Raw genomic sequence first — 25122 nt, 5'->3', positions numbered from 1 at the left:
GCTGAGGTTTTTGACCCCACTGATAATACAGATGTTCTCATAATTTCCTCTCTTCAGCCCCTTTATAAATCAAAAAGAGTAGAAAAGGGAAAATTATATGAGTAATTACAGTATTAGATTACTATAGAAAACCATTTCACTTCTTTAAAATTCTCTTTTCATCTTTAGTTTCGAATCACCAGCTTCTTAAATGTCAACTTTCTTAAATTGACAGGCGCTAAATTATGAATGTACCATTTATTTATCGGTTGACACCTTTGTCTCTTGTTTTATCAGAAACATTTTCTTTTCTACTGAGAGTACTGCTGATTCTAATTGTAGAGATTAGATTTGACTTCAGAAGTTTGCATAATAAGCAAAGCAACTAAGTGATAGGCCTGCTGCTGCTTTCTGATCTGTGGACGTAAACTATGTAAACTATCATAAACCAGTGTTTGATCATTCTTCCCTTAAGTGTTGATTCTTATTTAATTGTAGGGCGATTTGATGAAACTGTTATCGAAGAGAGAAGACAATGTGCTGAAGACCTGCTACAGTTCTCTGCCAATATTCCTGCTCTTTACAATAGTAAACAGCTTGAAGACTTTTTCAAGGTTTGGTAGTCTTTCTGGAATATTTTATATCTTATTAAATACTTTTGTTTTGTAATTTGTAGTAAAGTAAAAAAAAAAATGCCACTTTTGAATTTCGTTATTCACTATAAAAGTAGAAATTAATAGGTCTATAATAATGTTTATGGCATATTTCCTATTTTTAGTATAGAAATTTATGCTTTTTTTTTTTTTTTTTTAAAGGAACTGGTTCTGCTCTGTTGCTTAGACTGTTGTTCAGTGGCCATTGACAGGTGTAATCATGGCGTACTATAGTCTTGAGTTCCTGGGCTCAAGCCTCCTGTTGCCTCAGACTCCTGAGTGTTTTTGATTCACGGATCTTAAAAAATTGATGCAAAGAGCTTAGAGATTGTTTAACTCACTCTGTCATAATTGAAATAAATTAAAAAAAATGAAGCATCATGAAACTCTAGTACTTACCTTCACTTTTTGAAGTGTCTTTCAGTGGCAGATTACTCTTGGAATATAAGCCACTGTAAGTCTATATTAAATTTGTTATTATATTGACTTGTATAAAGATACAACAAAAATATAAAACTGCACAGTTTTAGAGAGCAGGCCAGTGTAAATTATATTACTGGAGATCATTGGATATTAGTGTTTTAAGTTCCTAGATATGTAATGCTTTCATTTTAAGTTTTTTTTTTTTTTTACCATTTTTAATAATAATTTTCTAATTTATTTTGAACTGTATCGGTATATGTTGTCAGTTGGTATTGTTGTATTTAATTACCACATTTTCCCTGTTGCATTGAGTTAACCTTCTAAAAAAAAAGAAATCTAAGTGATTGTGCTGTAATTGTTTTTACTTCTTTAAAATCTACTCACTTGTATAAGTTAAATTTCTTAGCCTATATAACCAGTGATATGTATGAATAGTGAGATATTTAATTTTTCTGATTTTAGTGGATCTACACAGATTATTTATTTATTTATTTTTTTCTGCCAGTGCTTCATCACCCAGGAATTTATTTTTTATGATGTTTTATCTACTGAAGAAAGTTCTTTTGAAATATATTGCAAATTTACAGTAATAGAAATAATGATAGTAATAGAAGTGTTTGTAGTAACAATAACATTTCTGATGATTGACCGTGTTGCTTAATTTTTTCACCATTCTGCAAACTAGGCTGAGATAATAAATGTGATTTCTGCATATGGCCCTATGCAGATCTTTAGGATAAAGGCCAAATCAAATTGATAGAGTATTTAGCTCTTTGCTGTTCTTTGTTAATAATTGTTTCTATGTGTCAGGGAGTCTGTTTTTTATGGAAAAAGGCTTTATTATTAAACAAGAATATTGCTTTATAGAAATTGTGAAAAGCTGTCATGCAAATTACCACCTGCCATATGGCTAAAAAAAATTAGGGATTATGGAAGTCCTATTAAAGACTTTAAACAATTTAAGTAAAAGTTACCTGTTAATTGTATTTCTTCTGGATATGGGAATTCCTGATTGTAATTGTTGCTGGAAGTCACTGGGAAATGAGACTGTCATTTTCAGAGTTTGTGAAAGATTGGACAGTTTAAGAGAAGTCAAACTAATCTTGGAAAGTATCTTAGAACTATCTTTAACAGCGTGCTAGGCGGGAACAGGATACTGATTTGGGAATATCAGAACAGTGGTATTCAGTCATTATCTCTATTTAAATAGAGATAATCAAGCAAGAAAAAAAAACTCATTCCATTAGCTTGAACAAAAAAAAGGTATTTATTTTTCATATGACAAGAAGTATGAATGAGGAAGGTAGTCCAGGACTGGTATGGAGCCCAGTAGTGTCATCAGTGACATAGGTTTCTGGGTTTAGGTGTGAAAGGCAAAAGGCCAAAAGAAACATGGCAGTTTTTAAAAGCTTTCCCAGAAACATGAGCTAGAGATAGTCCTTCTTACATCTCATTGGCCAGAACAGGGTCACGTGCCCATCCTTAATTTGAAGGAGTCTCGGAAGGTGACTCTTAGCTTTCTAGTTCTGATCATGGATGAAGGCTGTGGGGAAGGTTTTGGGGTAGCTAATTCACAGGGTGTGCTATAGTATCATAGTTTATTTTTCTCTTTAGAGACATTGATGATGCCACATGCAAATGACCATATAGCCACTTGCTTACATTGACTTTAAAAAACCACATACATAAGAGTAGAATGAATAGTATAATGAACTTCTATGACCCATGGCCTGGTTTCAGAAATTATCAGTATATTGCCAAACTTGTTTTATCTATACCTTTCCATCCCGTACTCTTCACTGGTTGTTTATTTATTAGTATTAGTACAGTTACTAATTATAATTGTACAATTCACTGATTTTCAGTAAATTTATAGAGTTTTGCACCTATCACCAACATCCAATTTTATTTTATTTTATTCTTTTTTTTTTTTGAGACAGAATCTCACTCTGTTGCCCAGGCTAGAGTGCAGTGGCACAATCTCGGCTAACCGCAACCTCTTGCCTCCTGGGTTCAAGCTATTCTCCTGCCTCGGCCTCCTGAGTAGTTGGGATTACAGGTGTGTGCCACCACACCTGGCAAATTTTTGTATTTTTAGTAGAGACAGGGTTTCACAATGTTGGCCAGGCTGGTTTTGAACTCCTGACCTCAAGTGATCCGCCTGCTTCAGCCTCCCAAAGTGCTGGGATTACAAGTGTGAGCTACTGTGCCTGGCCAACATCCAATTTTAGATCATTTCCATTACCGCACCTCTGTGTCTACTTGCTATGGTGATCCCCTTTTCCATCCCCAGCCTGGGGCAACCACCTTGTTCTGTCTATAGATTTGCCTTTCCCCATAATTTCAAATACATGGAATTACACAATATATGTAGCGTTTTGTTCACAACATATGTATATAGGTTTCTTTCACTTAGCATAATGCTTTTGAGCTTCATGTTATGTATCAGCATTTTGTTCTTTTATGTTGCTGAAATGTATTTCATTGTATAGATAATACCACATTTTCTTCATTCATTGATAAATTGATGGACATGTTTGGATGTTTCTATGTTTTGGCTGTTATGACTAATGCTGCTGTGAATATTTGCATACAAATCTTTGTGTGGATATATGTTTTCATTTTTCTTGGGTGATTCCTGAGGAGAGGAATTGCTGGATCTTACGGTAAGTTCGTGTTTTTAAGAAACTGCCAAACTATTTTCCAAACGGAAAATAGCCAGTAATGTTTGAACTTACCAGTTGTTCCACAACCTCACCAACACTTGGTATTGTCTGATTTTTTAACTGCAGCCATTCTAGCAGGTGTGCAGTGGCATTTCACCATAGTATTAATTTCAGTTTCCTAATGGCTAATGATGTTGAGCATGTTTTCCTCTGCTTTTTTCATATATCTTTGGTGAAATGTCCATTAAAATCTACCCATTTTTTTGATTGGGTTATCATTGAGTTGTAAGAGTTCTGAATATATTCTGTATAAACAGTCTTATCAGATAAGTGATTTGTAAATATTTTCTCCCCAGTCTGTAGCCTTTTAGTTTTCTTAGTGGTGTCATTTGAAGCTCAAAAGCTTTTAGCTTTGATATGATGTATAATTTATATATATATTTTCTTTTTTGGGTTATGCCTGTCATACCCAGGAACTTTTCGAGTATCCCAAGATCATGAAGATTTTCTTCTGTTTACTTTTAGAAGTTTTAATGTTACAGGTCTGTGATTCATTTTTAGTTCATTTTATATACGGTGTGAAGGAACGGTCTAAATTCATCTTCTGGTGTGTGTATATCTAATATTCTGAGCATCATTTGTTGAAAAGACTATCCTCATTGAATCACCTTGGGACTCTTGCTGAAAATAAATTGACTGTAATTATAATGGCTTATTTCTGGACTGTTGATAAGTTCTATTAATCTACGTGCCTGTTCTTATCCTAGAACCATACTGTCTTGATTACTGTAGCTTTTTAAGTATTGAAGTCAGCTAGTGTAAGTTTGCCTACTTTACTTTTTCAAAATTGTTATGGCACTTTTGAGTTCTTTGAACTTCCATAAAAATTTTTAGTGGCAGCTTATCCATGTGAACAAAAAATTCTCATAGAATTTTAAAATTATTTTATTATTTTACTTTTTTTTTTTTTTTTTTTAAAGAATTGGGGTCTCACTTTTTTCACCGAGGCTGGGATGCAGTGGCACAATAATAGCTCACTTTAACCTCAAACTCTTGGGCTCAAGGGATCCTCCCACCTCAGCCTCCCAAGTAACTGGGACAGGAACCACCACATCCAGCTTATTTTTAAATTTTTTTGTAGAGACAGGTTCTCACTGTGTTGCCCAGGCTGATCTTGAACTCCTAGCCTTAAGTAATTCTCTTGCCTCAGCCTCCCAAAGTGCTGGGAATACAGGTGTGAGTCACCACACCTGGCCGAAGGTATTGGAAACACCTGCTAAAATCCTCCAGTTTGATGCTCTCCCAACTGAGTTATTTTGGCTTGCTCCTCAGAATTCTGATTAGAATTGTATTGAATCTGTAGTTCAGTTTGGGGAAAATTGTCATTTTAACAATATTATCTTGCAATCCATGAAAATGAAATGACTCTATATTTATTTGGATATTCTGTAATTTCTTTTTGAGATGGGGTCTCGCTCTGTTGCCCAGGCTGGAGTGCAGTGGTGCCATCTCGGCTCACTGCAAGCTCCGCCTCCCGGGTTCATGCCATTCTCCTGCTTCAGCCTCCTGGTTAGCTGGGATGACAGGCGCCCGCCAGCATGCCTGGCTAATTTTTTTGTATTTTTAGTAGAGACGGGGTTTCACCATGTTAGCCAGGATGGTCTCAATCTCCTGACCTCATGATCCACCTGCCTCGGCCTCCCAAAGTGCTGGGATTACAGGCATGAGCAACCGTGCCCGGCCCGATATTCTGTAATTTCTTTAAGCAATGTTTCATAATTTTCAGGGTATAAGTCTGGAGCTTCTTGCCTTAAATTTATTTGTAAGCATTTTAATCTTATGATGCTGTTTTGAATTAAACTGTTTTTTTTTCCATGTAGTATTATGCTTTAATGGTTCATTCATGTTGTAGCATGCATCAGTACTTTATCCATTTTTGTGATTGTGTAATATTCTTTTGTGTGGCTCTGGATATACTACGTTTTGTTTATCTACAGTGTGTTTTGGTGCATATTTGGGTTGTTCCCCTTTTGGCTATTATGAATGGTGCTGTTATGAATGTTGACATACAAGTTCTTGTGCAGACAGGTATTTTTGTTTCTCGTAGGTATACCTAGGAGTGGAATTTAGGTGGGAAGTTTTTTTTGTTATTGGAGATTTAGAGGGTGTGTATGTATGTACATATATTTATGTTTTTAAGGTTCATCCAGGTTGTAGCATGTATCAGTAGTTCATTCCTTATTATGGCTAAATAATATTTCATTGAATGGATATGAATATACCACATTTTGCTTATCCATTCATTAGTTGATAGACGTTCAGATTGTTTTTGCTTATGGCTGTTATGAAAAATGCTTCATTTGATCCTTTTTTATAATTTTTATTTATTTATATTTGCTATTTCATGAGTCATAGTCCTTTTAATTCTTTAATCATGTTTTCCCTTGATAATATGAACATATTTTTAATAGCTGCTTTGAAGTTTTTGCCAAGTCCAACATCTTTGTTCCCTCACAGATAGTTTCGATTGACTGGTTACCTCCCATGTTTGGGTCACATACTTTCCTGTGTCTTTGTATGTCCTGTAATTTTTTTTTGTTGGAAAATCTATATTTTGGATAATATACGATAGAACTCTAAGTTCTGATGTTTTTTTTCTTCCTGAGGATTCTTGCCATTTTATGTTAGTGTGTTTAGTAACTAATACTTTTTGTTAGTGTGTTTAGTCCATAGTAAATCTGTGGAGTCCATTTCCTGTGAAGTGTGTGACTGCTGATATCTCTGCCCAATATTTAATTCTAATTTTATTTTTAAGCCAGGCTATATAGGGGTTAGACCTGTGTCAGCATAGCTTTGTGGTCAGCCAGTGCTCGGTCATTGCTTGTGCTTAAACACCTGTGCCATTATATGCTTTCCTTTTAATGCTGATGATTTTTTAATGGTTTTCAAAGTCTCAGCTGTTTTAAAATTTGCCCTGGCTTTTACTTTCCTCTGAAGTCTTGAATTTCCTCTGTGCCTGTGCACTGTCTCATGGTTTGCCAGGTATTCGTGGATAGCTTGACCCCTCTCTGGTCTCTACATAGATGGGTAGTGAGCTTTATGAAGACCCCCTATGGCTGTGTTATTTTCTGGATCTCCCTGCTGTCTGGTCTTTTCCTGACTGCAACTTCAGGTGTGCTGAGCCATCACTTTTCCTTGCCATATATTTGGCCCTGAGATTGCTACTATTACTGACAATATTTGGGGTGGATTTTTTTTTTTTTCTGTGCTTCAATCCAAATCACATTAGCCTCCTCAAAAGTGAACCTGCTGGTTTTCAAGACTTGCCTTGCCTTTATATAATTACTGTGACCACCCAGCTGGGATGGGGGTTGGGAGGAACTGAGGCAAGAACATCACAGACGTCCATAGTTCTTACCTGTGGTTCCGTGGTTTCTCGGTAACCACTCTTTCATTTGCTTTATGCTTTTAGTCAATTTCCAGAGCCCTCAATGGTGGTTTTGACAGATTTCTCCAGATTTATAATTGCCTTTTGGGGAAAGCATTTGCTGGATCTCCTCACTTAACTATACCAGAAGTCCTTCCCTGCTAGACTCTTCATTAACAGAAAAACTTTGAGATACTATATATCCCAAAATTTCTATGAAATTTTTTTACTGCATACTCAGAAACACCTAAAAGGTTGTTTTTGAATTAGAAGTTTAAAATTAGGATTGTGGCGTTATTTTACTGCTACATCCCTCTAGTTCCTGTATAACAGTTTTTGTTGTGTTTCATTAAATATTTGTTCTTTCCTATTTATTTGTTATAACAGTGTTTGTTAAACTAGGTAAATAAAATATTTAGGATTATGAGCTAAAACATTTTGCATTTTAAATTTTATCTTACAAGAAGATCTTATGTCAACTAATAATAAACATTTATTGAGTGCCTACATTGTTCTAAATACTCTGTGTGTATTTTTTATTTTGCATGAAATATGTAAAATAAAATAATGTCTTAGTTAGAAGACATTTTATAGGTCGGTAACTTAAATCGCACACCTAGTGGTAGAAGAGGTAGTTAATAGTTGAAAGATACTTTGTTTTAACATTAACTTTATCTTTTAACATTCTCTAGAATACTTGGAAATCTTGATTTGGTTTGGATGTTGTTTAAAAGATGGCTTAGTCTAGAATAGATATTCTTTTTGGAGAAAAGTTCAAATATAAGCTGTAATCTGAATATTGTAATAAAGTGTAGAATAAAGTAATACAAATTGTTGCTCCTAAAGAGAATAATCATTTTTAAGGTTTTAGTTCACATAACACTAAGGGAAGTAAAATGTGGTAATTTGAGAGGGACCATTTCAAATTTCTGTTCCTTAAAAACAAGCTGACAGAGAAGGGACTTCTGATTAGGTAAAGATAGTAATTGAGTTTTTTTTGTGCTGAAGTAGAGAGGAAATGGGGGCTTGTAATTCTTTTGAGCTTTATTATTCTGTTAGTAGTGTTTGGAGGCATAGAACTGTTGGTAGAAGGTAGAGGGGAAGGTATTAAGGAGCAGAAGAGCTATTGTTTTAATTATTTAAGGATTATAAGCTCTTATATTGTGATTGGAGCATACATAAAGCTATAGCACAGCATCATACCACCACTACTTGTCTGGTGATATCATTCTCTAGCTGCATGTAGAGTAAGATAAGTTTCTGAGGCGTGAATTTGCAAACCTAAATAGGGAATTAAAATGATAGCCACATAGAGAAATCAATTTTATATTTATTTTTTATATCTTTAAAAAATATCTCTACTAAAAGTACCTTAATTTTTTTTGTTTTACCTATATTATATACAAGTGGTTCTCAAACTTTTTTTAAATTTTTATTTATTTATTTATTATTATTATACTTTAAGTTTTAGGGTACATGTGCACAATGTGCAGGTTAGTTACATATGTATACATGTGCCATGCTGGTGTGCTGCACCCATTAACTCGTCATCTAGCATTAGGTATATCTCCCAATGCTATCCCTCCCCTCTCCCCCCACCCCACAACAGTCCCCAGAGTGTGATGTTCCCCTTCCTGTGTCCATGTGTTCTCATTGTTCAATTCCCACCTGTGAGTGAGAATATGCGGTGTTTGGTTTTTTGTTCTTGCGATAGTTTACTGAGAATGATGATTTCCAATTTCATCCATGTCCCTACAAAGGACATGAACTCATCCTTTTTTATGGCTGCATAGTATTCCATGGTGTATATGTGCCACATTTTCTTAATCCAGTCTATCATTGTTGGACATTTGGGTTGGTTCCAAGTCTTTGCTATTGTGAATAATGCCGCAATAAACATATGTGTGCATGTGTCTTTATAGCAGTATGATTTATAGTCCTTTGGGTATATACCCAGTAATGGGAAGGCTGGGTCAAATGGTATTTCTAGTTCTAGATCCCTGAGGAATTGCCACACTGACTTCCACAATGGTTGAACTAGTTTACAGTCCCACCAACAGTGTAAAAGTGTTCCTATTTCTCCACATCCTCTCCAGTACCTGTTGTTTCCTGACTTTTTAATGATTGCCATTCTAACTGCCGTGAGATGGTATCTCATTGTGGTTTTGATTTGCATTTCTCTGATGGCCAGTGATGGTGAGCATTTTTTCATGTGTTTTTTGGCTGCATAAATGTCTTCTTTTGAGAAGTGTCTGTTCTTGTCCTTTGCCCACTTTTTGATGGGGTTGTTTGTTTTTTTCTTGTAAATTTGTTTGAGTTCACTGTAGATTCTGGATATTAGCCCTTTGTCAGATGAGTAGGTTGCGAAAATTTTCTCCCATTTTGTAGGTTGCCTGTTCACTCTGATGGTAGTTTCTTTTGCTGTGCAGAAGCTCTTTAGTTTAATTAGATCCCATTTGTCAATTTTGGCTTTTGTTGCCATTGCTTTTGGTATTTTAGACATGAAGTCCTTGCCCATGCCTATGTCCTGAATGGTAATGCCTAGGTTTTCTTCTAGGGTTTTTATGGTTTTAGGTCTAACGTTTAAGTCTTTAATCCATCTTGAATTGATTTCTGTATGAGGTGTAAGGAAGGGATCCAGTTTCAGCTTTCTACATATGGCTAGCCAGTTTTCCCAGCACCATTTATTAAATAGGGAATCCTTTCCCTGTTGCTTGTTTTTCTCAGGTTTGTCAAAGATCAGATAGTTGTAGATATGCGGCATTATTTCTGAGGCCTCTGTTCTGTTCCATTGATCTATATCTCTATTTTGGTACCAGTACCATGCTGTTTTGGTTACTGTAGCCTTGTAGTATAGTTTGAAGTCAGGTAGGGTGATGCCTCCAGCTTTGTTCTTTTGGCTTAGGATTGACTTGGTGATGCGGGCTCTTTTTTGGTTCCATATGAACTTTAAAGTAGTTTTTTCCAATTCTGTGAAGAAAGTCATTGGTAGCTTGATGGGGATGGCATTGAATCTGTAAATTACCTTGGGCAGTATGGCCATTTTCACGATATGGATTCTTCCTACCCATGAGCATGGAATATTCTTCCATTTGTTTGTATCCTCTTTTATTTCCTTGAGCAGTGGCTTGTAGTTCTCCTTGAAGAGGTCCTTCACATCCCTTGTAAGTTGGATTCCTAGGTATTTTATTCTCTTTGAAGCAATTGTGAATGGGAGTTCACTCATGATTTGGCTCTCTGTTTGTCTGTTGTTGGTGTATAAGAATGCTTGTGATTTTTATACATTGATTTTGTATCCTGAGACTTTGCTGAAGTTGCTTATCAGCTTAAGGAGATTTTGGGCTGAGACAGTGGGGTTTTCTAGATATACAATCATGTCATCTGCAAACAGGGACAATTTGACTTCCTCTTTTCCTAATTGAATACCCTTTATTTCCTTCTCCTGCCTAATCACCCTGGCCAGAACTTCCAACACTATGTTGAATAGGAGTGGTGAGAGAGGGCATCCCTGTCTTGTGCCAGTTTTCAAAGGGAATGCTTCCAGTTTTTGCCCATTCAGTATGATATTGGCTGTGGGTTTGTCATAGATAGCTTTTATTATTTTGAAATACATCCCATCAATACCTAATTGAGAGTTTTTAGCATGAAGGGTTGTTGAATTTTGTCAAAGGCTTTTTCTGCATCTATTGAGATAATCATGTGGTTTTTGTGTTTGGTTCTGTTTATATGCTGGATTACATTTATTGATTTGCATATATTGAACCAGCCTTGCATCTCAGGGATGAAGCCCACTTGATCATGGTGGATAAGCTTTTTGATGTGCTGCTGGATTTGGTTTGCCAGTATTTTATTGAGGATTTTTGCATCAATGTTCATCAAGGATATTTGTCTAAAATTCTCTTTTTTGGTTGTGTCTCTGCCCGGCTTTGGTATCAGGATGATGCTGGCCTCATAAAATGAGTTAGGGAGGATTCCCTCTTTTTCTATTGATTGGAATAGTTTCAGAAGGAATAGTACCAGCTCATCTTTGTACCTCTGGTAGAATTCGGCTGTGAATCCATCTGGTCCTGGACTCTTTTTGGTTGGTAAGCTATTGATTATTGCCACAATTTCAGATCCTGTTATTGGTCTATTCAGATATTCAACTTCTTCCTGGTTTAGTCTTGGGAGAGTGTATGTGTCGAGGAATTTATCCATTTCTTCTAGATTTTCTAGTTTATTTGCATAGAGGTGTCTGTAGTATTCTCTGATGGTAGTTTGTATTTCTGTGGGATCGGTGGTGATATCCCCTTTATCATTTTTTATTGCGTCTATTTGATTCTTCTCTCTTTTTTTCTTCATTAGTCTTGCTAGCTGTCTATCAGTTTTGTTGATCCTTTCAAAAAACCAGCTCCTGGATTCATTAATTTTTTGAAGGGTTTTTTGTGTCTCTATTTCCTTCAGTTCTGCTCTGATTTTAGTTATTTCTTGCCTTCTGCTAGCTTTTGAATGTGTTTGCTCTTGCTTCTCTAGTTCTTTTAATTGTGATGTTAGGGTGTCAATTTTGGATCTTTCCTGCTTTCTCTTGTGGGCATTTAGTGCTATAAATTTCCCTCTACACACTGCTTTGAATGTGTCCCAGAGATTCTGGTATGTTGTGTCTTTGTTCTCGTTGGTTTCAAAGGCATCTTTATTTCTACCTTCATTTCGTTATGTACGCAGTAGTCATTCAGGACCAGGTTGTTCAGTTTCCATGTAGTTGAGTGGTTTTGAGTGAGATTCTTAATACTGAGTTCTAGTTTGATTGCACTGTGGTCTGAGAGATAGTTTGTTATAATTTCTGTTGTTTTACATTTGCTGAGGAGAGCTTTACTTCCAAGTATGTGGTCAATTTTGTAATAGGTGTGGTGTGGTGCTGAAAAAAATGTATATTCTGTTGATTTGGGGTGGAGAGTTCTGTAGATGTCTATTAGGTCCGCTTGGTGCAGAGCTGAGTTCAATTCCTGGGTATCCTTGTTGACTTTCTGTCTCGTTGATCTGTCTAATGTTGACAGTGGGGTGTTAAAGTCTCCCATTATTAATGTGTGGTAGTCTAAGTCTCTTTGTAGGTCACTCAGGACTTACTTTATGAATCTGGGTGCTCCTGTATTGGGTGCATATATATTTAGGATAGTTAGCTCTTCTTGTTGAATTGATCCCTTTACCATTATGTAATGGCCTTGTCTCTTTTGATCTTTGTTGGTTTAAAGTCTGTTTTATCAGAGACTAGGATTGCAACCCCTGCCTTTTTTTGTTTTCCATTTGCTTGGTAGATCTTCCTCCATCCTTTTATTTTGAGCCTATGTGTATCTCTGCACGTCAGATGGGTTTCCTGAATACAGCACGCTGATGGGTCTTGACTCTTTATCCAATTTGCCAGTCTGTGTCTTTTAATTGAGCATTTAGTCCATTTACATTTAAAGTTAATATTGTTATGTGTGAATTTGATCCTGTCATTATGATGTTAGCTGGTTATTTTGCTCGTTAGTTGATGCAGTTTCTTCCTAGTCTCGATGGTCTTTACATTTTGTCATGATTTTGCAGTGGCTGGTACCAGTTGTTCCTTTCCATGTTTAGCGCTTCCTTCAGGAGCTCTTTTAGGGCAGGCCTGGTAGTGACAAAATCTCTCAGCATTTGCTTGTCTGTAAAGTATTTTATTTCTCCTTCACTTATGAAGCTTAGTTTGGCTGGATATGAAATTCTGGGTTGAAAATTCTTTTCTTTAAGAATGTCGAATATTGGCCCCCACTCTCTTCTGCCTTGTAGAGTTTCTGCAGAGAGATCTGCTGTTAGTCTGATGGGCTTCCTTTTGAGGGTAACCTGACCTTTCTCTCTGGCTGCCCTTAACATTTTTTGAATTTTAAAATAATAGTCTATTTCTAGGGCAGTTTAGGTTTATAGAAAAATTGTGCAGAAAGTACAGAGTTTTCTCATATATCTCTTCTTCCTCCCCAGCCCCCAGTTTCTGCCATTAAATATCTTGGGTTGGTGTAGTACGTTTGTTACAGTTGATGAACCAATATTGATATACCTATTGATTTTTTTTGAAAACACTTGTCATCTAGTTTAATAGATTAGTATAGTCGTTTCTGTACATCTTTACACATACTTAATTGGGATAACTATTTTTTATTTAGTGTTGTTTATGCTCTTAATGCTAATGAAACACAATTGCTCTTATCTCTTTAGGGTGGAATAATTAATGATAGTTCTGAATTAATTGGTCCTGCTGAAGCTCACTCAGATTCCCTCATTGATACCTTTCCTGAGTGTAGTACGGAAGGTAAGAGATTTAATTTTTTTGCATTTCAAAGGTTTTGATTACAGAAGACTGTAAATCACATCTGCATTGCAAAAAGACAGATGTATATAGGAATTTGAGGGTATTTCACTGAATCTAAGATGCTTTTTTTCTTTACATTTTATTATCACTGATGTTGGGTGCATGATATTGGGTCAGGCATATCTCATATTTAATTGGCAGCTTTTGTTTTCATAGTGGTATATAAAATAATGATTCATCCTCCAATTAATGGTATCTTAGAATTGATGAAATATGGTATAATGAGTAGTTCAGAATTTGTATTGTCTAGTGTAAGAAGGCCTTACTTGGCCAGGCATGGTGGCTCATGCCTGTAATCCCTACACTTTGGGAGGCTGAGGTGGGTGAATCACCTGAGGTCAGGAGTTTGAGACCAGCCGAGCCAACGTGGTGAAACCCTGTCTCTACTAAGACAGAAAAATTAGCTGGGTGTGGTGGCAGGCATTTGTAATCCTAGCTACTAGGGAGGCTGAGGCACAAGAATCGCTTGAACCTGGGAGGTGGAGTTTGCAGTGAGCTGAGACTGTGCCACTGCACTCTAGCCTGGACAACAAAGCAAGACTTTGTCTCAAAAAAAAAAAAAAAAAGCCTTACTCATTTCTTTAGCGCATCTGACTTTTAGAGAATTAATTTCAAGGCTGGCTTTAGAGATTTAGTCATTTAGCCACAAAGAATAAACCCTAAGGCAGTTTTAATGTTTTTGATATGTTTTTAAATAAAATGAGTCTAAATCAAGTTTTAATCACTTTCATTCAAGAATGCTTAATCTCTTGTTTTATTCTTCTATTAAGGTACACTTGAATTTATACATTTCAGCCTTTGGATTTCTGTAACTAGTTTTTTTTTCAGGGAAGGTTATGGAAAAAAAAAGATTTGGGGACAGGGGTAGGAGGGATTTTTAAAATCAAAATAGATAATTAGATTTGTTTTAGGTGGCTTAGGTTTGGTTTATTAAAGGTAAAATAATAGACTAAATAATATTTCTTATCTCTTTCATGAGTAAGAGTTTATGGTGGAGGAGGATGCTTTATGAGGATGAGGTAGCCATCATCTCATTGTAGTGTTGTTTTTGTGAGGGTATGTACTCCTGTCATACAGCAGCAGCCACACTAACATAAATCTCTTGCAGTAAATTTCCATTGTGATTTTGTAAGAGCAACATGTTCTTATTTATTATGTGGGCTGATGCCCTTAAGTTTTTTTTTTTTCTTTTGGTACTACCATATTGAGAAGTGGTTAGCTTTTATTCTTTTTCATTGTACTTTCCATTGACTTAGCATCTATTTATTTAAACTTAGTGTTCTGTGTAATGCATGGGGGCCACATGCCCAGGGGTCTTCACTGAGTTCTCAATATCTTTGACTCCACCCTGATTCTGCCAGGGTCATAGAAAAACATTGTTGACAGTAATTTTACTTTATAATCTATTATTTTTTTTGTGTGTGTGTCGGGGGCGGTGGTGGTAAAATATCTGTTCTTTGTGACCTATTTTAATCAGAGATCCTTGCGAAGGTTTGGAAAATCTAGTCCCTGCTTGGGATCCCAATGTGATTCTAATAGAACCAGTTTCCTTGGAAGGTGACTTTTCTGTTTAACCTAAGCTGGCTGTTGCCTCAGTTTCCCTACTCCTGAGAAAGAGGAGTGCACATTTTCCACCTGATTCCATACTGATTCTGTGAGAACAAGTAGGAGAGTTAGAAATATTTGTAGGAGAGGCTGGGCATGGTGGCTCACGCTTGTAATCCTAGCACTTTTGGGAGGCCAAGGTAGGCGGATCATTTGAGGTCAGGAATTTGAGACCAGCCTGGCCAATATGGTGAAACCCTGTCTCTACTAAAAACACAAAAATTAGCCAGACAAGGTGGCTGGTGCCTGTAATCCCAGCTACTCGGGAGGCTGAGGCATGAGAATTGCCTGAACCATGGGGGTGGAGGTTGCAGTGAGCCAAGATCACGCCACTGCACTCCAGCCTGGGCATATATATATATATATATATATATATATATATATATATATATATATGAGAGTATTCAATGAGGAGTGCAATAGTCAGAAATGCAGAATGTTTCTTTTCTCTATTTTTTTGATACAAGAATCAAAGGTTCTGTGATATGGGAGTAGTTATATTCTTCTGATATCTATAATAAGCTTCTGTTACTAGGTGGGAGTCAACCATGGTGAAAGAACGGTATCTTAGGAGCCTATTTTAGTATAAGGCAATCATGGATGCAAGCTCTGCAGAGATCTTTCTGTTCTTTGCTGTAGTCTAGGCCAGAAAGGGAGAAGCATGATTATTAGGAATGAAGTTTCTTGGGATGGTATTCTAAAATACTGATGCTGTTCAAGGTGAACAGATGGCTGTATTAATGCTAAAGGAGACACAACCTAAAGCTAGGGTGAGCATGTAGTTTATTCTCCAAACTGGGACACTTCTGAGAATTATAGACAGTGCTATTAATAATTACACCAAGACCACAAACATGACACAGGACAGCCTCAGGCAAACTGAGCTGTAAGGGTGACCCTTCCTAAAGCAGTTGTTTCAGAGTTTACCTCTGAAGTTTCAAAAAGATGTGTTTTCTTTGGAAGGATTTATCTTTTAGGAATGTGCTTTTATGAGAGAAATTGGGGCTAACATTTCTGTCAAAAACACGGAAAATGACTTACGACATCTAAAAGGAATATTGACATTTTATCCTGTCAGTGCGGTTTAGTTTTTCAACTATGTTACCATCTCTGAAACACACTGTGATCCATGAAGAATGAAAACCATGGAACTGGAAATGCTGTTAATGGTTATGTTGTTTTTCTCCCCTCCCTTTAAAAGTTGCATGCCTGGCAAATTAATCCTGCTGAAAGATATTAGGTTGATAAATACAGATAGATCAAAGTGTCAGACAGCTTGCAAATTCATTGTTATTTGAGAGGGAAAATGGCTTTTAAATATCGTAAGATTGTTTGGCATAGTGGGAAAGTGGAAGATTTACTTCATACCAAAAGGTCTGCAAACTCTGGAGACAACCAGGGAGAGGAACATCTAGTAGCAAAAGAGCAGGAAAGCCAGCAGCCAGCCAAGCCCCACAGGTACGCAGTGAAATGGAGGGTTGTTAGAGGGATCGTGGTGACAAATGCTTGTGTTTTGGATTTAGAGCTAAAATGTGAGGAAGTGATTCACCCCATGAAAACTTCTCTAAATGTACTATTTTAAGCCATGTTTTAAAGGTGGATTGTCATTTTTCATATTTGTGAATTAGCTAGCTGGTGGAGTGAGGCAGAGGGGGTAAATCTTAATATATAGTCTGCTGTTTCAATGTTCTTTAGTTACAGTTAGAGTGACATGGCAAGTTGATCACTTCTCAGAGAACAGAGGTAGAGGTGAAGTGATCATTATTTTTGTTAATACCTTAAAATGCAGTCAACAGATCCTAATATACTTTGAAATGAAAGTTTTCTGAGGAAAACATGAAGATCTGGGTGTCTGTTTATTTGTTTTGTGATAGGGTCTCACCGTGTTACCCAGGCTTAGTGCAGCCTTCATGTCCTGGGCTCAAGTGATTCTCCTTCCTCAGCCTCCTGAGTAGCTGGGACTACAGGCAGGCACAACCATGCCTGGCTAATTTTTCTTTTTAAATTTTTTGTAGAAATGGGGTCTCACTGTGCTGCCCAGGCAGCTCTCGAACTCTTAGACGCAAGTGATTCTCCTGCCTTGGCCTCCCAAAGTGCTTGCATTATGGGTGTGAGCCACTGTGCTTGGCCTGTTTTTTAAAATTACAGTTACTTTGTGGTAGCATGGGATAGAGAAACCCCTTTAAGGTTTTGTAAAAAATAATTTGGTGATAAACTGGTAAATATATTTTGTTTAATATGAAATTGAAAATTAAGAAATTATTTAGTAGGTTTTTAAACAAAATACTGTTTTACATTTTAAAAATGAAATCCTGGTTACTCTTTATCTCCTTTGTTCAAAGAAGTTAAACTATATTTTTTCAAAGATGAAAGAAGATGTAATTGGTTGCTAACATCTTATTTCCATTATGTCTATTTCAACTTATGTCTTTTCCTTGAATTAAATTTAGCCGTGAAATTACTAGGACATTTGTAGAAACCTGCCCAAATCGGTGCATATCAGTTGAGCTCCTTGACATATTTCTCTCACCTGTTGGCCTTTTTGAAGGGTATAGATTGCTTTACTGCCATGCTGGCCTTGATATCAGAGACTTGGATGTTGGTATAGTCTCATCTGGTAACCTGTGTCATTTCCTCTTCCTAATACATCACTTTTCAGTTTGGGGAGGGACATTTTTTCTGGTTCATGCAGCACATGAGAGAAAATAATTAGGTAATTGTAACCACAAAGAAAAATTGAATGATCAGCTTATTGTATGTAGCATATCTTAAGAATGAATATGCTTAAATGTCTTCTGGAATAACAAAATCTACCCCCACCTTTTTTTGGCTGGAAATTGTGAATTAAGAACTCCTCAAGTGCTTATTGTAACTATTGTAGAGACACGAAAGGATCTATTAAACTGTCTTGAATTAACTATTTTAAAGTAAATGAAATGTGCATTTTGAGGATAGCATCTATTGCTCGTCTTTGTAATGGATCCCTTAAATGACATTAAGGTCAAGATTTGTATGTTTATTTGATGGCAGGTGGGGGTAGATTTTGTTATTCCAGGAGACATTTAAGAATATTAATTCTTAAGATCTGCTACATGCAATAAGCTGATCACTCAATTTGTCTTTGTGGTTACAGTCACCTAATAATTCTTTACGGTGTGTAGACAGACATGAAGATTGTGATTAAACTGTGTTAAATTGAATGGCGTTGATTATATTTAAAGCACTGGTTGGTCTAATTGGAAAGGTGTATAGTTATTTAAGTTTGAAAAAAATCTGTATCGAAATACCATTTATTTTGTCTTATTATTTGTGTTATTTTCATTTAATAGATTTAAACTTGACACTTTGAGGCAAGATCATTTTAAATAGGAATATTTGTCACATGATTGGTTACTTAATAACCTAAATCTATTTTCAAGACAAACTTAAAGTCTATTTACTACATAATATAGTGTGAGATGACAAAATACAGAAAGTATTAAATATTAATTTAAATGTAAATTTATAGAAAGTGCAAGTAATTTAAAGTAAAATTAAGTGCAAATGTCCACTAGGTGGCACCATAAGAACTCTAAATCTTGTTACTGGTATTTTTCTAGGCCCTTTGGTGTTATGTATGTTAGAATATCTCTTGCATACTCAGCTTGAAGAGATTCTTTTTTCTGTTATGTGCTTATTTACCCAACTTATTTTTATTCCCTGCCCCCAGTTGAATTTTCCTTGGTAGTGGAGCTTGACAAAAAACAACAGGTCATTTTCTCCCCCCAAGATAGCCACAAATGAGAATGTACCAGTGTGTGTAAATGATACACATGACACTGATGATAAATATTGACTCTTACAAATTCTAGGGCTATTGAGGATAATATTGGATATTAGGAGTTTAGGGGTTGGGTGGGACAAATAACAGAAAATTCATGGTATGCCATGGGAATCATTATAAATGATACACTTAAATGTCTTATTTCACAATTACAGAGTTTGAATTTCAGAGAAGTTTAGCCATGTACCTAAGATACTCCAGGTATTTGATAGCACTCACAGAACTATATTTTGAAATGAAGAGATTTCATTTTATGGAGGGGAGGCGGGGAGAAGACATACTTGGTATAGAAAACTCAGCATGAGCTACTTGCCTACTGGTAATGGGCTTGATGTCCTGGAGGCTAGAGAAAGTTATGGAGAGTAGCAGAGTATAAAGTTCATTTGGCAAAAAATGAAGCCAAGTGATGGATCTTTATTATGATAAGATAGCAGTATTAGGGTTGTAATTAAGATTGCTGTGTTGTTTTCTGGGCTTATTTTGTTGTTTTACCAAATCTGTACGAGGTATTCTGAGGCTCTTTTTGTACATTTTCAAGGATGAAGCATAATAGACATGACCCAAGAACGTTATAAAAATGTGAAACTTCAAAGGAAAGGTTCTTTTTTGTAACAATAGCTATTACTAAATGATGAATAGGGAATCACATACAGGAATCTTAACTAGCATTAAGCTTTGGATTTAGGTATTCACTTAAAATCATATTTATAAGGGCTTTTTTCTTAATGGAAACTGATATGTATGTCTTCTACTTTAGGGTAACCTTTGTTCTACTGGCTAGATAACTTGCTTTGTGCATGGAGCATGAGTCATTGCTACTAGGAAAAATAGAAATTCCTTTTTGTTGACTATGGCAATATTTGAACCTCAGGGCTCAGTGAAAGCTATCAGCTAATAATAATGAGGCCATGTATTTTATATATAGTCACCCATGAGAGACCACCTGTTGTTCTAAAGGAAACCGATCTCTTTTTACAGATGGTCTTCAAATACAGATTTCTGATAGTTTATAGTATAAAGATTTATTCTATGGCAACTCAACCTGTTCCCCTGGGGCCTGTCTTTCAGAGATGGTGTCCTAGACAGATTTCACTATACTGCCCTACTCTGAGCAGTTCAAAGCACAGAGGTAAGGGTAGGTAGGTGAACTGGGATGCTAAATAAACGCCTATGTCTGTAGCTGCTTTTTAACAAGTCACCTGGGGCCCTCTAATAGCCCTGAGACTTGAATTTCTGTGATACGAACCTGGAGGCAGAACGCTTTCATAGAACCTTTGACTTTTTCCCCTTGTATCACTTCCAAAAAAAGCTTAGGTTTTTGCCTTGATGGTGTTGGTGAAGGATGCACCTTTTACTCTTGTGATGGCCCAGAGGGCCTCTTTAAGTATGGGGTTGACTTCAGGTTGGTTTAACTTTTGACAAATAGTCTCTGTATTATGTCAAATGTCAATGATTGCCCTGCCTTATCCACAATGTCCTTCCTACCTAGACTGAGAACCTGTCACTTGCTTGTTGCTCCCTGTATCTTTCTTGTTAACTTTCTTTCTGGGCTTCAGGGAGCTAGTTTGCGTTTCGTATGATATTTATATATAGTTTTGTATGAAATAAGTTGAATTGTAGTGTGATTTCTAGGAGTTGAACAAGCACTGTATTAAGCAGATGTGTTAAGTATATAATATAAATAAACTAGGCATTGAATATTTACATATAATATGTTTATAAATAAGATTCATTGCTGTGGTGGTGAAAGGAGTTTTTAAATGTTATCTTCCTCGAGCTGGCCGGAGAATACGTCATTGAGAAGAAGGGAATTTAGAAACTGCTTAAATATGGAAGAGAAAGATATCAGTGAGTACTAGAAGATGATTGGTTGCATTGTGTGGTCGAGGAGATATGGTAGGGTTAGGCTTTTCAGGCATGGTAAGATGCAACTTCAAGAGGATAATTAAAGGAATAAGGTGGGCAAGGAAGAGGTGTCAGGGGTTTGCCTGCTTTAAACAGATCTGTCTTTGTACTCGTGTCTAACTCCTTTTTTAAGTTTGGAATTCTTGACGCTAGCTGCTGGTTGATCCATAGAGGTTTATATTTCACAAATGATGCCTGTATAACTTTCTTTTACTCAAATAAATTCCCAATATTGGCCCTTGATGCATCTCTTTTGATATCTTTCAGATACTGAACTTAAGGGCTTACCATACACAAAGTATATTATTAAATTCTATATTATAGAATTACCTATAATCTTACCATACACAGAAAATCACTGTTAATAGTTAGTGTATGTTTCTAGCCTTTTTTCTGTGTGTTTGTTTTTAAAGTAGAATTATAGTATACATACTCATTTGTAGTTTGTTGTTTTTGCATAATATAAGACTTTAGCATTAAATATTCTATAAAATGATTTTAATAGCTGTATAATATTTTATCATAAGGAGATATCGTAATCTATTATTAGGAATTTGTTATTGCCACATTTTTACTAATTTTTGTGATGGACAGATGGACATTCTTGTATGTAGATCTTTTTTGTACACCTGATAGGTTTTGGTATAAATTGCTGAATTTCTGGGTGAAAGAAGCAATTTTGCGCTTTTGATATGCATTGGCAAATTGTCCTCTAAAAAGGTTAAAGTAGATGTCTTTTTATTTCTCTTTGCTTCTTCTGGTTTGGCTATATAAATTTCTCTTTTTTATCTGCTGGTGTGTGTGTGTGTGTGTGTGTATGTGTGTGTGTGTGTGTGTGTGTGTGTGTGTGTGTTTGCTTGCTTTTAAAGATGCCGAATTAAGAAATTATTTAGAATTTGAAAAGGAACACTTTGTATAGAATGTTTATTTACTTAATCTTACTATCTTTCTCTCTAGGTATTTTAATGGTCTTACTTTTTTGATCTAATCTCATTTAATCATGATTCTCATTGCTAATAAAATATGATTTGAAAGGTAAGAGGAAATATGACTATGGTACCAGTTTTTTGTGGTCAAAAGCCAAGAAACAGAGTATACATAACTTTGCCTGCTTGCCCTTTGGTGTTATTGTTATTGTTAAAAGGAAAAATGGGGCAAAACATGAAACAGAACAATGTGATAGATGGTGTGAAGGTTATAGTGACAAGATACCAGAGAACAGACAAAAGAGATCTCTAATACAGCATTTCCTTTCTTTTGTGATTAGCTATATAAACCAGAACTTTTTTCAACCTTATCTATTTGTTTATCAGTTTCAATGGGCTAGATTATATATTGGCATCATTTAAGAAAATAAGTTTACATTGAAATACATAAAATATTTAAAATGACAAGAAAAATCTCATAAAATTTATATATATTTCTTAGGATAGTAGATAAATAACTGTAGATTGCTATAAAAGATTCTTATTATGAAGTACTGTTACTGTCTGTATGGCTGAAATGTCAGAGGACTGAAAAGATTTTCACTAGGCTCAATGAATCTCATTTGAGATTGTCGGTTTAATGAAATATGTTGCTTTTTGGGAATAGAATTTGTTCTTTTTGGGCATTCTAAGAAGTTGAAAAAAAAGTTGAAAATGAGGATATATATTGACAGGGTGCCAAAGCAGCATCTAAAGCTGATTAGAAATTTGAGCTTAGTGGCCAGTAACATGTTGTTACCCTAACTTACTTTATTTGATATGAAGTAGGCAATTTGAATTTAAAATAGGGGTTGGCAAAACTGTGTTCTATGGGCTGAATCTGGCCTGCCACCTGTTTTTGTATGGCCTGAAAACTAAGAATGGTTTTTGCATTTTTAAATAGTTAAAAAAATTAAAAGAATATGATTTTGTGGTTTTGTGATGGGAAAATTATAAGGAATTCACACTTCAATGTCTGTAAATAAAGTTTTACTGGAACACAGCCATGCTTATTCATTTATATATTGTCTATGGCTGCTTTTGTACTACAACGGCAGTGTTGAGTGGTGACAGAGACCACATGTGGCCTGCAAAGCCCAAAATATTTACTTTCTGGCCCTTTATAGAAAAAGCTTGCTGATCCCTGATCTAGAATTGTATAGTCTAATCCACTTTTAATTTTGATTTAGTATATAATCCTGAGGATATCATTTTCTTTTTAATTTTTTTTCCCTGAGAAACTTGGCAGATAATGTTCAGTGGTGAATGCAGATCTCATAGTTATTTCCAAACTAGTTTTTATATAACTCTGTTGTCAGTCTTATTTAATGGTATAGATCACTGGCTCTCAAATGTAATCTTCAGATCTCTGGGTGTTTCTGAGATATTTTCAGGGAGTTCATAAAGCAAAACTGTTTTGATAATAATGCCAGGACATTCTTTGTCTTTTCACCATATTGACATTTGCCCTGATGATGCAAAAGCCGTGGTAGGTGAAACTGCTGTGCTTGGGCATGAATCAAGGCAGTGTCACCAAACTGTAACAGTACTCATTGCACATACTTATAAAACCAATGCTAATTTTTCCTAAGTAGTAGAAACTGTTACATTTTGTTAAATCTTAACCCTTGTCACTTGTCTTTTTAATATGCTGTGTGAAAAAATGAGAATTATACATAAAGCACTCTGCATACTGAACTACCATGGTCGTCTTGAGGAAAAGCACTTATGCAGTTGTTTGAGCCATTAGCTGAACTAGCTGCTTTTTTCATGGGACACCATTTTGCTTGAAAGAACAATTAACAAACTGTCATTATTCAGACTTATGTATTTGACACTTTTTTTCTTGAAAGGGAGCGAAGTAAGCTGACACTTCAAGGAAAACAACTGATATTATTTGTTGCCAATCATAAAATTGGAGTTTTCAATTCAAAATTAGGATTTTCAGATAACCTCTGTCTGCCACTTTGGGTTTGACAGTTTCCCAATACTTAAATAGTTTTCTGATGAGATTGGTAGATAATGAAATGTTGACATATGATTTTTTGGGATAATGAAATGTGCTGTCAACATTTCGAAGATCTTTATAACTAAGGGAACCAGTATTTTCAGGATGACCAATGTGTGATGTTATAAATTCATGCACAGATAAAAGATCCATTCAGTGTGCAAGACAGACCAATGGATTTGAATGTAACAGAAACAGAAATTTCATTCATAGGATTTTATATTCCACATTACAACTAAGCTTTAAAAACCTATCACTTGTTGAGTTTTGGTGTAGTATCAAAGAACAATATTCATAATTATTTGAAAAGGCTAATACTTGTTTCTTTTTCAGTTACATTATCTATGTGACATTTCCTTCATATCTTTCATCCAAAACAACATATGACAACAGATTGTGAGCAGAATCAGATATGAGAGTCTAGCTATCTGCTGTTAATCCAGACATTAACAAAAATGTAAAACAATGTAAAACAGTGCAAAAATGTAAAACAATGCCACTTCTTTCACTAACTTTTTTTGTTTTGGAAAATATAGTTATTTTTCATAAAAATTATGTTAACATGTAATGGGGCTTTAATGCTTTATTTTATACATTTCTAGACTTCTTTTGTAAATATCAATATTGGTATTTAATAAATATTCACAGATAAAATTCACATGAACAAAAGCTTTTTAGAGTCCACAATCATTTTGAAGAATATAAAAGGCAGTCCTGGGAGCAGAAAGTCTGATATGTATTGTGGATCATGCTCATTTACCATGATGTCAGTTATATGAACTAGGAGAAGGAATTTTCACTGCTAAATAATTCAGTAGCACCTATTACCTCTTTTTTGTCTGAAAACTAAGGTGGAAATATACCTTTCCAGAAGCTTGTAGAAGAGGCTGAGATGAAAATGTCTAAAAATTCAGTTTTTAAAAAATGCTAAATAGCATACATTTTCCAGTTACGGATGGTTACCTAAAAGCACACTTCTGAGGACACATTGTGTAGTTGTTATATAGTTACAGGTTGAGTATCCCTAATCTGAAAATCTGAAATCTGAAACACTTCTGTCCCAAGCATTTCAGATGAAGGATATTCAACCTGTTTATGTAATTGTTATAAAAGTTATAATATAATGATAGTCTATTATGCTTTATATGCATTAACTCTATTCCTCATTTAAAGACTTGCATAATAAGTAATACTATTAAGTAACCTGCTGTTGGTCACACAGTAAGTTTTAAGAGCTGGTGCTGGGCTTGGTGGCTCATGCCATCTAAGCTACTCGGGAGGCTGAAGTGGGAGGATTGCTTGAGCCC

The 25122-nt window shown here is 35.5% G+C and overlaps 1 protein-coding gene across 39 annotated transcripts in view; it reads left to right on the top strand.

Annotated features, from left to right (window-relative positions):
• RPS6KC1 (ribosomal protein S6 kinase C1) overlaps window positions 1-25122 on the top strand; it is a 213609-nt gene that overhangs the window by 46255 nt on the left and 142232 nt on the right. For 33 of the 39 annotated variants that reach the window (XR_008537244.2, XR_001712482.4, XR_010150500.1 and 30 more), the window contains 2 exons: window positions 478-593; window positions 13356-13449. Coding sequence is in view for 13 of the 39 variants with exons in the window: in XM_016938511.4 (XP_016794000.1) it covers window positions 478-593; window positions 13356-13449 (210 nt within the window). In the remaining 26 variants the exon portion in view is untranslated. Of the gene's footprint in view, window positions 1-477; window positions 594-13355; window positions 13450-21799; window positions 21878-25122 lie in introns of those variants that run through there. The other 6 variants (XM_063792193.1, XM_063792188.1, XM_063792233.1 and 3 more) reach the window with 2 other exon arrangements.

Source organism: Pan troglodytes, chromosome 1 (assembly GCF_028858775.2).
Source record: "Pan troglodytes isolate AG18354 chromosome 1, NHGRI_mPanTro3-v2.0_pri, whole genome shotgun sequence".
NCBI lineage: Eukaryota > Metazoa > Chordata > Mammalia > Primates > Hominidae > Pan > Pan troglodytes.
The sequence above is the reverse complement of the archived record's forward strand: the minus strand, read 5'-3'. Positions and strand labels throughout refer to the sequence as shown.